This window comes from Papaver somniferum, chromosome 10, assembly GCF_003573695.1.
Source record: "Papaver somniferum cultivar HN1 chromosome 10, ASM357369v1, whole genome shotgun sequence".
Lineage (NCBI taxonomy): Eukaryota > Viridiplantae > Streptophyta > Magnoliopsida > Ranunculales > Papaveraceae > Papaver > Papaver somniferum.
The window spans coordinates 40623167-40642315 of NC_039367.1; the positions used below are offsets into that span (position 1 = coordinate 40623167).

At 36.7% G+C, this 19149-nt stretch overlaps 1 protein-coding gene across 1 annotated transcript; it reads right to left on the reverse strand.

Moving 5' to 3' along the window:
• Positions 1–264: 264 nt before the first annotated feature.
• On the reverse strand, positions 265–3571 carry LOC113317978 (malate dehydrogenase-like). Its single transcript, XM_026566098.1, has 7 exons — positions 3414–3571; positions 1877–2035; positions 1568–1743; positions 1193–1470; positions 952–1087; positions 754–865; positions 265–567 (listed from the first exon to the last, which is right to left on the reverse strand). Exons 1-7 carry the CDS (start codon positions 3454–3456, stop codon positions 473–475), a joined length of 999 nt encoding a protein of 332 aa, XP_026421883.1. The 5' UTR covers positions 3457–3571; the 3' UTR covers positions 265–472.
• Positions 3572–19149: the final 15578 nt, after the last annotated feature.

Sequence of the window (19149 nt, forward strand, 5' to 3'; positions counted from 1 at the left end):
ACACTTGTTAGCAAAAGAAGTAAAGTGAAGTGGTCCACATGACACTTGTCATCAAAAGAAGTTAAGAGAAAAATGGTCCCAAAAAATTAAAATAACATTTGACTTTCCCAATTAGGAAACTGGCCTATTTTTTTGAAACTTTTATTTATAGAAACCGGCCTATTAAAAAAGAACGGAGGGAGTACTATAAATGCATCTGCAATGTATTTAAATTTTCTTAGTTTGAGAAGTTGGTATAAGAAAAACCTACCAAGACAAGAAAAGATTCAAAGAAAACTGAACTTTAAATTGAAGATTCAAAGAAAACAGTAGCAGCTACAGCTCTAAATCATAACAGTTCAGCGGACAAAATCCTGCCTTTCTTTTGTTTTTTATTATTACTCAAAACCAAAGTGCTTCCCTAATTCTCCCACCATATAAAAAGATGAGGTTAATCAACTCTCACACAGAACTAGAAGGAAATGGAGAGCATCTAAGCAAGGCATGAGTACGCCAAAGCCTTTTCCTCACTGAGTTCCTCTGCTGTTTTGTTCAATTTGTTCCTTGAGAAGTCATCGATTGAAAGTCCTGTTACCAAGTAACAGATAAACGGAAAACTGATAAGCTACATGTCTAGGTTCAACAGACTCTGCTCAGATTCAATCTTCTTTTTCTTTTAAGCATTTTAATTGAGACAAAAAAGAATAAATAAATGATGCAGTTTTCTCTTGATGAGGAGGATACACATAAAATATTCATGGAAATAAACCATACCTTGTACAATTGACCATTCTCCATTTTTGCAAGTCACGGGGAAAGAATAGATGAGCCCAGCAGGTACATCGTATGACCCGTCAGAGTACACTCCCATTGAAACCCAAGTGCCCTGAAATCCCCCATGGAGAAAAAGAGTATGAGCAAAGTTCACATTTACAATTCTGATTATGGAAAATGGGTCTATAAAATAGTTACCTCTGGAGTTCCAACAACCCAATCACGAATGTGATCACAAGCAGAACTTGCAGCAGACAAGGCACTAGAGAACTTTCTTGCTTTGATAATTGCAGCACCACGCTGTTGAACAGTGCTGATAAATTCTCCATTCAACCTTCAAAGCATAAAAATATATGTATTAAGCTAAAGTTGTTCAGCAAACTACAAATGCAAGTTTGCGTAATTAAAAAAAAAAAAGTCTAGTAAAATGTCTGCATACCATGCATCATCAGCAACAAGCTCCCTAACAGTCTTTTCTCCAGCTGATGTTTTGACAGTTGCATGGGTAACATCTGGGTACTGAGTTGAAGAGTGGTTTCCCCAAATGATAACATTCTTAACATCACTGATTTGGACACTCAATCTCTCTGAGACTTGACCAAGAGCCCTGTTGTGATCTAAACGGGTAAGGCAAGTGATGTTTTTCTCAGGGATGGATGGAGCAAACTCTTTAAGGATCAATGCGTTGGTGTTTGCAGGGTTGGCAACAACTAGTACCTGCATAAACAATAAGCAAAAATATAGACTAAGCAAAAAGTCCTTAGAGCACTAATCTAACCATATCTTTTTATTATTGATTTGGAAAAAGTCGAACCTTGCAGTTAGCAGCTGCATGTGCTTCCAGGGCAGATGCTTGGGACTTGTAGATAGAAACATTTTTGGACATCACATCTTTTCTCTCCATTCCTTCTTTCCTGGGGAATCCACCAACCATGACTGCGATGTTGACCCCCTTACATGCCTCCACAACATCAGTTGTAGCAACAACACCTGATCGAAGCAACAAGTTTAGTTATTTCTATTTTAATGAAAAAGGGAGAACAAATTATGCATCTCAATCAACTATTCAGGTGAAATTTTAAAAACGTCACTTTGAGAAAAAGAAAAAAAAATGAGTATCTACCTTTAAGAAGAGGAAAAGCAGCATCAACCAGCTCCATTTTAACTCCACTCAAAGCCTCTGCTGCTGGTGGAATGTCAAGCATATGCAAGATAACAGGCTGATCAGCACCCAACATCACTCCCCTAGCAATCATGGGTACGAGAGCATACCCGATCTGTCCTGCAAATTTGACCAATCGCAAAAGAAGAATAGAGTAAATATTAGACCATGTTCAGTCTGTTTCTTTTTTAATCATACCCAACTGATTAACAAGCAGCACCCATATGAAATACTCTTGACATAGGGGGGGGGGGGGGGGGGGGGGGGGGGGGGGGGGGAAATCTTACATAGGAAAACATAAATGCACAATCCGTATTATTCACTAGGCTATATAGAAAAACTCACAGACAATACTGACCAGAACTTTGCCAGACAAAACTTCCTTAAGAATTTAAGTGCTTCAGAGTATCTTTATAACATAGATTTGATACATTAACAAGACAGTTCACAAGACCCGCTACTAGGATGCCCAATGGACATCTGATGATGTAATTTGATGTGATAAACAACATAATTATATGCATTAGATAACCTAAAGTGGTGGCAAAATAGAGATCTTTGCATAAATTCACTAAAAGGAAAAAGAACACATAACAAATGAAATTGGAAAAATCCTCTTGCAGAGAGCAATATAAAGATCAAAACATAACCTCCAGCATATATGAGGTGAAGTCAGACCAACATATTTAGAAGCAGGTAAAACGACATACTAAAATGCGAAGGAACAAAAAATGCCCTCTATATGAAATGGAATCCATGGTAATGTAAATGGTGGTACAAGAACTCGATTGAAGTAGTGCAGACAAAAAATAAATAATTAAATAACCATTTGGATAATAAGAAACTCTTAAGTGTTAGTGCTGAAAATGAACACTTGTGACAAATGCGGAAAACAAACAGTTGTGACAAATGCAGATAACAAACAAACAATAAAACTAATCATAACGATACAATCCATATCCAACAATTTCTTATGTATTCGAATGGATAACATTTATAAAGCTTCGTTCGTGCATAACTCGTGAGAATTCTTGACAACACTGACATAATAGCAAAATCAGAATAGAATTTTTTCAAAAACATGCAAAAACCAGATCAAGAATAACTAAAAATGCTCAGATCAAAATACACTCATAATCCATGTAAGTAAACAAGCATATCTACAATGCTTTATTACAACGATACAATTAAAGTAAATGCGTGGTATAATTTGACATAACCAATCAAAGATCAGAAAACGTTACATCAAGCTTTTTAGGTTTTTCAATATAAATCATCACCTCCGAATCTAATCTTCTAAAACACTTCTAATTTTCATTTCCAAACAATCGAAAACTAAAATCCAACTGGATCACATATATCACTTTAGTTAATTTACTAAAATTAGATTAGTTGACTAAACACTGAAAATAAGTCCAGATCTTGATTAGCAGCAGAAATATAAAGAAAAGAAAAAGAACTAGATAAAAATTCAGAAAGCGATCGTTTATTAACAAACCTGCAGCACCAGTAACAAGAACACGAACTGGATCTTTAGCCATTGAGATTAGATTTAATTGACTAGAGATCAACCCTAAAAGTGGAATTGAAGAAAGAAAATGTATTTCGGGATAGATCGATAGAAGAAGAGAGAATGGTTAGTACTCTTATATAGAACAGAAAGTACTTAAAAGGGCTTGGTGTTTTAATACGCCGGGTGCGTTTAACGCCCTCGCCATACACATAAGGCTATGAGTTATGTTATTGTACGTTTATGTCAAAATTTGTCGTACCGCGCCTTAGGAGTGTACCTGTTGGATTGGTTAATCGGGATTCTTATCCAACTCAAGGTTATCGCACGGTTGGATTTAGTGACCTATCAACCTGGTACATCAGAATGTTAGTCAAGTCCCCGAGGATGATAAGGTATGTCATCGTACATGGTAAATCCACGTCGAGTTTAGCTGAGATCTGCACGACTTTTCACGAAAAACAACGGTTTTGATTGGCTACAATTAAGATCATCAATTCGGGATTTCCGATTGTTTATCAGAAATTCCTAACAGACCATGAGAAAAACGAGGGCAAAACCGCCCCTCTCACATGAATATAGACCCCACACTCCTGGGAAGTTAGCAGGGTCCTTTTGGGCCCCACCATGTCAAGATATGTGAGAGGGGCGGTTTTGTCCTGGTTTTTCTCACGATATTTGCAGAACGATTGATTGTTTGTTTATTTGATACCCAAGTATATACCCAACTCATGTGACATGTGAAGGGGTGACCTAACTCGAACAAGTTTGGTGGAATGTTAACCTAGGTTAGAATTAAACCGTTTAAATTAAACTTGAATATAACTTTTTCCATAAATCCCTATTTGCATCAGAAAAAGAAAAAAAAAACCATTTAAATGCATTAGCCTAGGTTAGAATTTTGTTTCTATCCTATAATTCTTTAAGAAAAAAAGGATTTGATCGGTAAATAATTCGTACGTAAACTATTACCATGAAAGATTCCATGAATAAAAATTTAGGACAAAAAACCCAAACGTCGGATAAATCAATGGTCCAACAAAATTATATTAATTTTACTGGAGACTCATTTAGTGAATACGGTTTGGAGGTAAGTAATCAGTGTTTGTTGTTTAATTAGTGTATTCTTCTCTTTTATCTTTTTTTTTTTTTTTGATTTTTGTTGAGCATGGTCACTAGTTATAGGAAGACCAGAAGGATTCCAGTCGTCCAATACTGGACGACTCTGTTAGGCAGCAGTCTGTTGTATCCAGAAAGATTTTTTTTTTGTTTGAAATCATGTAGTTGTTTGATGATTATGGGCACTCCAAGTCATCAATAATTAGACGATTACAACTACCATAAACAAGTTCTTGAATAGTAGTTGTTCATAAATGAATTTTAGGGTTGGTCTTAAGTCGTCAATAAGAGGATGAGTACATTAAGCTATTGTCGTTCTTTCAACGATATTACGAAAAAAGGTTTGTGCATATATAATCTTTTTTAGAATCTTTGTAGTCGTTTCTAAGTGAACGACTAGGAATCTGTAAACCAACAAAAACTGGACTACTACATCCAGCTTTAGTGGATTTGAAAAAAAATTAAAAAGACCAATTCTTTCAGTGAAATTTATTTAATTAATCGTTTGCACCAATCAAACAAGAACAACTGAGTTAAAGTTGATTCGAAAGAAGTTAAGTGATCAAATCGTTAATGCCAAAATTCATAAATTATACAATGCAAAGAATAACCAAACAAGATAAGCTCCAAACTTACGTAGCAAATAGTTGGTATTTTTCTTTGGGCCGTTTACAAAATGGTCATACTTTTTGTATTTTGTTTACAAAATGATCATACTTTGGCTGAGATAACTGTTGGGCAAAAAAACGTTGTTAACTATCTCCAAAATTCCCTCCCTCTTAACTGCAGTTAACCGAGCTCACCCAACAATTCGCTGACTCAGCTGCAATAACCATTCCCACATGTTTCAGACATCGCCAGTTCAGCAATTTGCTTCACCTTCAGATGTATTACAACTCCATCTCCATCACCGAATTCATAAGCCATTGTATAACAAAACCACTAGTAAGGCCTTCACTGCAACAACAACATCTCAGCTTAAATCCCATCCTCTTGACCAAGCCACTATTCATCAAGCACAACATAAGTCATACCTGCTACAGTTCAGCTCACACCATTTTATTCATCCCACTGCCGTTTCAATTCTACCACTGCAACTCATTCAACTAACAACCCATTTCATCATTCTGCTTCAGCTTGTACTCCAACAAAACCCAGCTTCTACCTGCAATTGCACAAGCCATCAAAACCCATATACTGCAACTCATTTCATTGTTGCACCAACATCCATCGGCTACAACTCCTGCAATTTCATTACAAGCCCTAATTTTTCATTAATCTTCCCCATCCATCTCAGCATCACCAGACTTCCCCATCCATCCACAAATGTAGCACAACTCCATTACAGACAACCAAGCTCTCTTCTCTGCAGCTTAACCAACATAAAGCACAACATCAGTCACCATTAAGTCTGCGCATTGCAGTTCAACTCACATGCAAATTCTCCCCTGCAATTCAGCACACACACAATCCCCAGCTCCATTTTATTCTACACAACACCACCATCTGCAACTTTTCTAAACTCACAGGCCTAGCCATTCACCATTTCAGTCACAGTTTGACAACCAACAACACCAGTTCATTCTCCCTGTAACTGTGAATTAGAGAAACCCACAAAACCATTCTGCAATCTCAATACCACCATCTCATAATTCCATCTCCACTTGCAACCATCACCAAAAACAACTTCTTGCTGCTTTTTGCACCACCTGGATCCCAAACTCAACCATCACCTCTCTTAATCTTCAAAAGCATCATCTTCTCGATCTCCATCTTTGTCTTGCATCATACCACCATTCACTCAATCAGCACATCTTTTCTTTATCAGTTCATCTTCTTTGAATTCCTTAAATTCCTCCTCCAACTCTCAATCAATCACCACAGCTACAGAACCCAATCTCTGATCTCTCTTCTCCCCATCTATTTCATCTCTCTACTCTTCTCTTACAGCGGCCGCAACTCCTTTCTCATCTCTGAATCTCAGGTGAAACTCTCCACAAACACCATCACCCGTACAAATAAAATCCCCTATTTTCCCTAATTAGGGTTTATGAAAAAAATCCCTAAAACCGTTAAATTAGGGTTTCTGAAAATGCAATGAAATTCATAATATGGGTTTGTGATTACCAACCTTGTTGTGTATGTGAACATTGTGTTAATCTCTTGTAAGAAAACCACCATATTCAACAACCAGATATTATATGGGATATTATTTAAATACCCCTCAAAATTCACTCCTTAAAATATACCCTTATTCAATTTTTTAATATACTCCTACCTTCTGAAAAGTGGAAGCAACTAGCATAAATTGCTTTCAAAAGTGGACGCAACTAGCAGAAATTGCTTCTATAAATGGACGCAACTTCATACAAGTTGCTTCCAAAAAGTGGAAGCAACTTTCTCAAGGTGACTCCAAAAACATTATTTTTTACCTCTCGGGGGTATTTGTGCAAAATCAATAAAAATGGAGGGTATTAATAACATTCCCACATATTAGATTTTGCTCCAGAATCTTCACAAAAACACTATATGAAGATTAACAAACCATACATACGAACTATATAATCTTTCCACGATCTGTTTGCGATTTCTCTCACTCAAAATCTCTCCTTCTTCAGTTATCACCATTTTTGCAGAGCTCTGATAATGGAAATAGAAAGAGAAGCAGCAGAACAAAAATTGAAAGAACTGAAACCCTAAACTGTTATAGACCCGATTTAGTTCTGCCTAATCATGTCCGTCTAAACGATCTTCGAGATGTTCCAAAAAAATGATCTAGGTCTACGGATCTTGTGCATTTGGGTTAAGGACAGGCTGGTAAATTTACATACCCATTTAACTCTGATTTTGTGGGACCCCCCAACTTAGCCCCAGTTTTAACGAAAGTGTGACTCTTTTGTTAATAATTTGTAACAGTATGATCATTTTGCAAACCGGGTCCTAATTGTAGAACTGTTTTATACATTTCCCTTTTTCTTTATCTTATGAATGATAGTGGTGCGGGTGATGGTGGTGTAGAAGAAGGTGGTCGATGGTAGATATGGTGAAGAAGAATTATTTTAGAACTTAGGATTTTTTTTTGTTTAGTTATTGGATAGTTGTGTCGTTGGGTGTGAATAAAAAATCAAGAAGTGGTATTTAGGATATATAAATAAGAAAATATGAGTGATAAATAAGATAAGTGGGGGTGACAATTGATGTGTGTGGAAAATAGGAAGAGCGTGGGTGGCAAATAGGTGAAACCTTTTTTTTTTTTATGGAGAAGTTATGGAATGTAAGCCAATCCATCGTGAAGGTTAAAACCCAAAATCAACATAAGACATTTTGCATGCCACCGTCAAGCCTGGTTAGCAATTTGCCTATAGGGAAAGTTTGGGATGGGTATAATTCAAGTATTGTAGTAAAACCTCCATATAAGAATTCTTTGTAACGGAAAAAAATCCATATATGAATAAAAATTATGGTCCTACCTTGGCTTAATTTTGTAAAAGTTACCTCTATATAAGAATAATCTTTCTATAAGAATATCTTAACAAGGTCCCAAAACTATTCTTTGTTTTTTCCATAAAAGAGGCATGCCTCATAATTTCATTGATAAAGTCGATTTGAGATCAAGAACGATAGAAGTTCGATCACAAATTAAGATTACAACTCCACAAATTTACGATGACAGATTTTCCAATTTTAACCATTACAACCAATCTAACAATCCCAAAAGACAACAGCAGTAGCATATTAAGAGTCCAAATTTATTTTGTTAGATACAAATTTGCACTATGAAGATTAACAACGGTGGGATCTTTGAAAGATTCAACCAAAGTTTTTTCAATCAACCAAGGGTTTTTAATCACTTGGTGATGAAGGGTTTGAATCCACCAAGGTATTTTAATCTTTTGGTGATAAAGGTAACACTAACAAAGGTTTTTAATCAACCAAGGGTTTTTAGTCACTTGGAGATAAGGGTAACAAAAGTAACAGAGGTTTGTCGGATCCGGTCTGAATCGATGTTAATCGTTTCCGGGGTCTAGAGAACATTCGTTGTTGGAATAGATGATGTTGTTGCTGGTGATCTTGATCTTACTACTGTGATTGTTTTACTTGTCCCGTCAATGATAAAGGTGTTATTTCCATTGCTGCTGCAGTTGAAGTTCCATCATAGAGGGTCATAATCCCTCACTTAAACAACATCTTCAAATGATCGAAAAAGAGAAAAGAAAAAACCCGAAAAACAACAAACCCAAATCAAAATAAGTAAATAAAAACCTACGAAATGATATAGAAACAGAGATCGCAAACGATTAGCTAAAGAGTATGAGCGATTGAATAAACAAAAATATTTGTGAGGGCTTTGGTTGCTCGGATCTACTCCTGAAGGAGCAAATATGAGCAACGCAGTTTTAGTGTTTTTGGTTTTCTATCTTAGAGAGTAGAAGTGAGAGAGAAAGTGAGGTCCCAAAACTATTCTTAGATAAAGGTTTTACTGTATTTGTATTTACAAGAGAATTTTTTTTTTGAAGTATTTGTCCCTTTTTTTTTGTTGATGGAAATCATTCTTCATTTGGTGATAATTCAAAACCATATATATTCGAGTATATAATTCATTCAATAAGTGTGAAATCGGCGCAAAAAATACAGCTTACGTAAATAATAAAAAAACATGTTTTAAACATAATATTGTACGAGGTCTTATAACTTTATGATTTAAGTAGAAGTATTTAGATAGTGTTTCTTTTTTTTACAGTGTAGTTCTGAAGAACACATTCATTTTATACGGTTGTAGTTCATTCTGATTCACATTATCATTCACCACTACTATGTGTACAAAAATAGGATATCATTGTAGCTTATGGCTCATTCTCTTCGTAATATACTTGCAATTGGAGTCGTTATTTGCATTTGATATTTGATTATCTCGCGTTTTATGTTTTTGATAATCCTGTAAGAAATCATGTAATGACTATTTGGTTTAAACCAATTAAAACGTGATTTGCATCAGAAAAAAATAATAATAAAAGGAACACTTATATTATATAAGAATTGGTGATGGGGTTTACCATTTTGTTCAGATCTAGTTCATTTGACCGGAAGGAAGAAATGATTTATTTTTATGAGTTCTCCCTAATTTGATACATGAACGGTGATTTAGACCTCAAGCCTAATTTTGGCGATAATTTTTTACCCAATGAGAGAAGGGGGAAAAGGGTCTGTCATTCCAGTACTATTATAACACCTAACAAAATCGTGCACAATGTCATATGGTTTTTTATCCGTTTTAAGATATTTGCACATTGCACGTACAAAATCTGGATGAATTTTTTTTAATACAAAAAATAGGCAACAAAATCGAGACATCTGTTGGCTTGACCTTGCCATGGATTTTGTGAAAAATATCAGCTCTGATCGAGATAAACTTTTGATTCAGGAAGAAAACGATTCTCAATTTTTATTTGATATCAGCATCCTTGATATTTTCCATAAAGAACTCTTATTTAACCACAAGATTTAGATATCCTACAAAATTTTGATATCAGCATCCTTGATATTGGTAGACCTTCTGATGGTGTTAAACTTTTAGGTGGTCCTGTGAGTCTGGATTTGAACTTTATTAGTGATATGATGTTGAGTAGAGTGAGCAAGACTGTTCAACTAATGTCCGCCATTAAAAAACTCAAGGATCCTTAAAGTGAGATGCTATTACTTCGCAATTGCACTGGTGTATCTAGTCTATATTTTGCAATGCACACTACCAACCCTGCAGTCCTTCATCAAGCCACTGAGCTTTTTGATGATCATCTGCTCAAGTAATTGAGACTCCTTGTTACTGGAGACGGTCCTTATTTTGGTCCTTTACAGCGGAGATTAGCTACCTTGCCCATCAAGGACGGTGGCTTGGGCATTTACACCATGACAGACACCCACACTTATTGTTATCTAGCTTCTCAGAGCCAGACTACTTCGGTGCAAAAGGTGATACTGGGTAACTTATTCTCAACAAACAAATGCTATGCTTATTAGCTGGCTCTTCAGAACTTCATCCAAGTATGTGGACTACCTTCTTCTTATTGTGTCGATGATACTTCCCCCCCCCCCCCCTTCAATGCATTTCCTGGCGGTCATTTATTTTGATGCAGTTAAGAAGCAAATCCCAGACCAATTTTCTATGTCTGCAAGAGATTCCATTTTGTGGCAGTGTAACTGAGTTAGGCATGCACAAGATTACTTATTAGTTGTACCAATTAGTGGGCTTAACCAATGCCTCGGGCCAAGACAGTTCAGAGCTTTCCTTTGTTACCGCCTTGGTATCCCATTGTTTGTTGAGAATGGTTTGTGCTCAAGTTGTAACAAATCTATGGATATATTTGGGGATCACGCTCTCCATTGTGCTAAGGATGTTGGGATTAAATTTCGACATGACTTTGTACGTGATGTCATCGCCGACATTTGTTACAAAGCTGGTGTGCCTGCCCGTAAGGAAGTTTCTCTTGGGTTTCTGTCAAATGATGACAAAGGCTTACGGCCTGCTGATATCCCCGTTCTTAACTGGGAAAATGGTCAAGATGTGTGCATGGTGATGAGTGCCAAATATTGCATATTTCTACACCTTTTTATTTGCAATTAACTCATCTTTTGCGCTTTAAAATCATATATTATCCCAAATCCTGCATTTTCATTGTTTTCAAGAATAAATACTTATACTAATTAGTTTTGTGTTTTTAGGTACTAAATAAAGCTTGGATGAATTGAGAAGCTAAAAGAGCATAGGAATGGTGGCTAGCGGATACAAAAGAGAGACAATTGAAAACTCACGCGAGAAGGCCGTGAAGCGCGAAGGAACAACGCGTAAAGAGCTTCCGAAATCTGGTTGCAATCGCTCCGCAAGACGTTGGGAAAGCCTAAACCGAGTCATGGGCTTGGTCGATAACCCAGAACCCAAAACCAAGATCCAAACCCGTTCCCAACCTAAGCCGTCAGATTTTATTCAGTTGCTCAGATCCAACGACTCATCTTCTTGGTACATCAAGTTTTGATACAACTGCCTAACACCCAAGTCTCCTATTCTTTTCTTCCCACGTCGAACAGAACCATCACCACATTCATTTCTCCTTCACTTCCATTTACAGTTCCAGCACCTCCATTACCCCTTCTCCTCCGTACACTGAGCACAACTTCACCATCATTAACGCTACCATTAACTCCTAATTCTCCATCTCTCTCTATCTTATCTCTATTCTTATCAAGAATAGTAACCCTAGAAGATAAGATTTAGAGAGATAGAGTTAGGGTTAGCTGTACAAGTAGGGGAGCATCGATTCAATGAAGTTGTAGAGAAATTGAAGACGGAGAAAGTCAATAGAACATCGTTGGTGAGTTGGGTTCTTATTAATTGTCGAATTGAAGAAGGATTGAGAGAAAATTGTGTATAAATAGGGTTGTCTTCTCTGTAAAAAGTATCCAAGTTAGCTGGGTCAACTGTCTAGTTCAATACCATTGTGTTTGCTTCCTGTTAATCATGTTCCAAATACTTTTGCTAGGGTTTAGATGAATCCCAAGCTTACTGCTTTGTTATCCATGTTCTTGGTAATAATCTTGTTGTGCTTAAATGATTTAGAATAACATTCAACCTTAGTGTTTCAACACTTTACTTTCACAGTGTATGTCATGCATCCATTGTAGTCACATATATTTATCTTTTGATTAGTTGTGCCTTAAACAGACAGTTAATGCTTAGGGTGAATACCTTAGTTGTGGTTGTATTATTCATAATATAGTCAACTTATATATACAGAACCACAGTTATCAATTATAAGGACAAGGTTAATATTATGAGCAGAATAACTAGTGTAAGTTAGTGGTGAACTCAACTGCCCTAGTATCCCTCATCAATCTATTCTTGCATCTTGCTTTACTTTCTGCTTTAATATTTCAATCACTTCCTTGTCGTATCGACACCCAAGAAACACCCTTTGGTTACTCTCAGTTTGAAATCAGTTTTAGTAATACTCTAACTTCAACTTTACACCCTCCAAGTCCCTAAGGATCAACCTGTATTTGCACCTTACACAATTGGCACTGGGCACTTGCAGTCATTGTAGGTACTGTTTATAAGCCTACCCAGTTTTTGGCGCCGCTGCCGGGGACTCGGTAACGATGTAGCTGAAGTTTCTTCTTTATTTTACTGGTTTTTAGTATATTTCTTGTATATATGTGTTAAATTATTGCGTTAGATTAGTGTTAGTTGTAGTTTTAATTCTTTATATCACCTGCATCATCATATATTTTGCATATTTAAGACTGTCTTCGCATCTAGCTGTAACATTCAATCATTCTGTATATGCATATTTTCATAGTGACATCCTGTAGCTTAGTTTATGCACTGAAAAATTTCTTTGTTTCTTAGTTCAAGCATATAACCATCAATAGATCATCATTCTATTATAGTGTAATCAACTCTCATCTGTAGCTTTGTTTTTGTACTATAGTTTAGTTAGTCAATTTGTTCATACATCTTGCACCACTTTAAACATATCTGTCTTTGCATCTTGTAAGTTTCTTTAGCATAACTCTGTTGTGTACTCCATCTGTTATATAATCTGCATCTCAGTGTCAGTTTTAGCTGTAGGTTCTCATGTTCAGTTTCATTTGCATTCTGTCATCTTGTTTCAGTTAGGATACTTGCATCTTTGCATCATCTTTTGAGTCTATTTGCATTCTGTTTTGCCGCATTCTCCCACCAGCATCATTGTCCTGTAAGATAATCTCATCCCCCTATTTCGTTTAGCTTATTAAGTCTACTGAATATTTTAAACCATTTGTTCATATACTTTTAGCTGTATCTTTTAATTTCAGTCGTCCCATTGTTAGCTGCATCTTAGCCATTTGTATAATCCTGTTTTAACGTAAAGTAGCTCATATTACAATCATCCTGTATAATATCCATTCCAGCGTATGCATATCTTTGTTCTTTTTACACTTGCAACCTGTAGATACTTGCATCAGTTTGTCATGTTCAGTGCATTATAGTTTATGAGCTATCTGAACTAAAATTACTGTCATTGTTCCGAGTTCTCGCACATATTTCTGAATACTGAAATTACTCTTTGAGATCACCAGGTGCCTGCAAAACTGCACTTCGAACCAAGGAAAAAGAAGGGACAGGAGCAGCATAACTTGTTTATCGTGCCTAAACCCAGTTGTATACTGGCGGTATCGTTCACTAAACTTGTGTATGTGATTGTTGTGTGAGTGATACACCATCTTTGCATGCTAAACTAGCTGCTTCACATAACCCTGACCAACCCCTGCAACATTTGGTATTAATCTGCATGATTCTATGATTTTGAGCAACACATTTACTAGCTGAATCGTTATATCACTATCTTGGCTGAACCTGTATCTGTGTGTATTCATCCCTGAAACTGATTGTCTTTCCTATAAGCATTACTCTTCCAAGTTGTGCAATTGCTTGTGGTATGATCAGTAGAACAATTTGAATCTATGTGCAAAAATTCTGAGAACTAGCTTTTGGTACTCAAAAACATGAGCCTGCGATATTTGAGTTTCGCATTGGTTAGTTGAGTTTGTTGTTAGTTGTACGTAACATGTATGATTGTGAATCTTTGGATCTGACTTTCTACTAAGCATCATCTATGGCCTGGCTTTGGCACCTCTTGTTAGTTCTTGTCTCTGTAACGTGACTAGTATGTATGCTAGGCTATGATTGTCACTTTCCGTGACCAAACAAAACGACTAGTAAGAATTAGCCAAGAGGACATTGTTTACATACCCAGTTCTGAAGTAGATATCCCTGACCAATCTGAGACAATGGGTGAGGAACTGAACCAACCCCGTAGTCTCAAAGACTACATGTACCCAACTAGGGCAAGCTAGCCCTCTTGCATCATTCTACCAGCAGATGTTGGCCAGTTTGAACTAAAAGCAAGCACGATTCATATGTTTCATGTGTTTAGAGGGGTTGGTGCTGAAAACCCTTACCACCATGTAAGAGAATTTGAGGAAATCTGTGGGACTCTGCGTTTCAACCAAATGCCGGAAGAGTCCCTCAAACTGAGACTATTTTCTTTCTCTTTGAAAGAAAAAGCCAAGTCATGGTTGTATGCCTTACAACCACAGTCCATTGGAACATGGGATGACCCTACAAAAGAGTTTTTCTAAAAAAAAATCCCAAACCATAAGACTGCGACCATTGGTCAAAGTCTGAATAGTTTTGTGCAATTAGATGGGGAGACTCTAGTGATCGCTGTCGTATGCGTCAAAAATAATTTCACTTTCTTACTCTACTAATATAAATGAAGTACGTGGTAAGAAAGAGTTCGTTCCCACAGAGAGGCTTTTGTTGTTATAAAATTCAGTTTCTTAGTAACCAAGGGGGAGATTTTTGTTTTAGCAAAACAATAAAAATAATTGAAAGCAATAAAATATGAAAATAATCAATAAGTGGAAGATATTGGTCACGGGATAGTATCATTCACAAACATGTATTTTCATCAATGACTAGAATTGATATTTTAATCTCTCATTTATTAAAAGTCCTAGGATACCTTGATCGCAAGTATATCCCGCTAATTCCCTGATTTCATCACAACCACATTAAAAGATGCGTATGTGAATTCTTCCTAGAAAGCAACCTAAAGTGTAAAAGCACAATTAAGGTTAACTCCCTAAAAGCAGTAAGTTCTATGAAATAAGACTAATCAAGGCAATCAAACGTGTAAAAGCACTAATTCGATTTAACCAACGTTGTGATTCACTTGTGACTAGTAGGATATATCACTACAAGCACTACCCACAATTATGCTACTTAGAATCAGGGATAAACAACTTTTTCGTATGGAAAACCCTAAAATAGCTTTAGAAATGAATGCAAATCGGATTGATTCCGGACTCAACCAAACAAATAATCAAATCATATAACAATATAAATCATGAATCATAAACAATAAAATAATTCATTGAAACAATATCATGTTGTGAAATCAACTTTATCCCTTAACCAATAATAGTATTTAGCTACTCATAAATTTTGAGTTCATCATAATCATAATCAAAAATGAAATGAAGAAGACAAAAAATAAACGAAAGCAAACCCTAGTCGCCGCTCTCCAAAACTCCAAGTAGAAAATACGTGCTTGATGTGATCTCAATAATGTTGCAGTAAAAAGTTTGTTGAGGCTTGTGAAAGCAAAAGATTCTAGACTTACTAAAAACTTAAAAATAAAGAAAACTTAACCAAAATTTGATTTTAAGATATTAGGAATAACCAAGACATTGATTCCACTATTACACATGAATAAATTATGGTAAATAATCCAAAACTCTAATTATCTTTTAAGTCCCTTATTTCTTAATTCACATATAATCAGGCAAATTCTCAAATATTAATTGTATCCCCGAAGCATAGATTATCTAAACAAAGTATAACCTATCTAATTGCATCACAACTAATAAAGAAAATTGTGCAAACAATTAAAAACTCTGCAAAAGCAGTGATTGAGTGAATTATAAATTATAAATTAGAGAAAATAAATAATTACCAATTATTCATGCGTAAATAGCTTCCTCATTCCTTGGTTGTGAGAGAATTAGCTCATCATCATGTTGGAAACACGCTCAAAAATCATTTTTATTGCTCAAATGGTTTACAAATGATGAAAATGGGTGAAAATGATTTAAACCGGGTTTGTAACAATTAAATTTGTTACAAACCGAACTATTACAGAGAACGATAAAAGGTAACTGTCACAGACACTGTAGTTCTACGACCCTCGGTTGATTGTCGTTGTCACTGTTGATGAACGACAGTTTCTGTGCGTCTAAAGTTCTTCGCTGCACCAGCAGAAAAGAATTTTCCTGCAAGTGGTTATCTCGACTCTGTGATGCTCTGTAATCTCCCAAACTCTCTCTAAAGCTTCTCTGACCTCCAAGAACTTCTTTTATACTCGACAGGGGCAAGAAATCACGACAATAACTCCCCATAATTCTGCCTTTGTTCGACAGTAAATAATATCTTCTCGGGAATATTTTCTTCCACTTTTAGCTCTTCCACGCGTATACAGCTGCTGAATCTTCCTCATTTAACTTCTTCATGCTTCTGCATAGACCCAGCTCAATCCAAACACGAGCAGCACACGTTTAACTACGCTGTAATCCCGTGAATATCTCATCCACACACGTACTCCCCTGTATTCTTCCCGACGATTATCCAGCCCAACTAAACCCATTCGAACACCCATACCAGCATTGTTTGGGCATATCACGTCCATATCAATCGATATCAGTGATAGAGTCTCATTGAAACTCTCCAAAAATCCAAAATAAAATCTCACAGCGAACTGCAACAAATTCTCGCCAAAACTGGAACTTCAAATAAGGAAGATGGTGTCCCCCTTATCCAAAGTGTGGGTGTCTTTAGTAATTTTCTCTGGGGATCCAAATAGCACTTTTTGAGAAACTTTTTTCACACAAGTGTATTTCTCCAAAAACACCTACACAGACACAAAAACACCAAAATAAGGACGAAAACGAGTACTAACAATACGAAACATTGAGGACAAATTAGACACATAAATGCGTCTATCAGTGCTCCTCCAAGTTGTAGAATTTTTCTTTTGTAGCTTTTCCTCTTTTCAAAACTAGGTCTTCAAAGCCCACATCCCAATACAAAGATGTCCACCAAGGTCATATGTGAAAACACCCATGTAGAAAATATGTAGCAAAAGAGGTCGCCGGAAAACTGGTAAAGTGACCGGAAAGTGGCCGGGGAAGTCGCCGGAGAAGTGCTCAGGTGACCGGCAAAGTCCACCCGGTCACCGGTCAAACGAGTCAGTCAACACGGTTAAGCTCAGTGAGTCACACTGAGTCCAAACCGATTCAAATCAGCTGATCCCATGAGTCAGAACCGATTCAGCTAGTCAAGTGAGCTAACTGGGCTGACTTGTCTGAGTTAGTGTTGGCCAAGACCACTGCATAGGCCTGAACTGTGCTGCACAATCATTGTGCATCACCAGTGCACTTCCATCCATAATGGCTAGACCTACCTTGCACATCTGCAACATCAGATAATCCAGACAGCCACCACTACCATCTTGTAGCTTCATCTCAGTCCCCCTCAATGCAGTTACATTTCACATCCTCCATGACATCTTAATTATCTTCTTTGTCCTCTGTTGCAACTAAACTGCACCCAAATGAATCAGTTCCACAAGCAGCATTTCAATCTGAACCTTCTCTGGCTTCTGCAACTTATTCATTCCATAACTCCACTTGAACGCCAGCTTCCACCAATCCCTGTGATTCCTTGTATCAACAATAGCACATCTACAGCTTAGCCTGCAGTTTCATCAATTGCAGTGACAACTGCAACCTCAAATCTCCTTCCTTGGCTCCTGCAATCCACCAGCACCTGCTATTCCATTTACACACATGACCACCAGCTTCACAACATAACTTCACAAGCCTGTAATCATAACCTCCACCTGCAACTCAGCTCATTTGTTGACGTAATTCAATAATCTCGTCAACTTGATTAACTCCCTTGGTAGGTGGTTCTGATCCACGACTTGAAAATTGTTGAGAATTTGCTGCCATACTCTCAATCAACTCTCTAGCTTGGATCACCGTCTTGTTCATAAGTGCACCACCACTTGCAGCGTCAATAAGATTCCTATCACTTGCTGGAGACCTTCATAGAAGTATTGGATAATCATTGCGTCACTAAATTGGTGGTGAGGGCAGCTTTCTACCAATCTCTTGTACCATTCCCAACATTCATACAACGATTCCCCCACACTTTGTTTCATCCCAAAAATCTCCTTGCGAATTTGAGTCGCTTTCGACGCAGGAAAATATCTCTCCAAGAAAAGTCTCTTCAACCCATTCCACGTTGTAATACTACCAGGTGGTAAGTAATATAACCAATCTTTAGATGCATCGAGTAAAGAGAAAGGAAAAGCACGCAACATTCCTTCATCTGCATTAGCTCCATTAGGTATCATGTTTGTCATCAACCATTGAAACTCCATAAGATGCTTGTTCGGATCTTCCCATACACATCCATAGAACTTTGGTATTTGACTGATCAACCCTGACTTGATATCAAAAGTGGAAGTTGCTTCAATACACCATTGTTGTTGATCCAACTTCTGAGAAGCTAGCTCCTTGAGTGTGCGATTTGCATCACCCATTGCTTTTCCCAATTTTTATTTCAGTAAGTTACCTGACAATTCTCAAAAACAAGTGAGACACAAGACAAGAAACAAAAAGCAAATATGAAAGCAGAAATGATGATTAGAAACTAAAAACTTAATAACAATCCGTATGCCTCCCCGGTAGCGGCGCCAAAATTTGATCGCTGTCGTATGCGTAAAAAATAATTTCACTTTCTCACTCTGCTAATATAAATAAAGTACGTGGTAAGAAAGAGTTCGTTCCCACAGAGAGGCTTTTGTTGTTAAGTAACTAAGGGGGGAGATTTTTGTTTTAGCAAAACAATAAAAATAATCGAAAGAAATAAAATATGAAAATAATCAATAAGAGGAAGATATTGGTCACGGGATAGTATCATTCACAAACATGTATTTTCATCAAT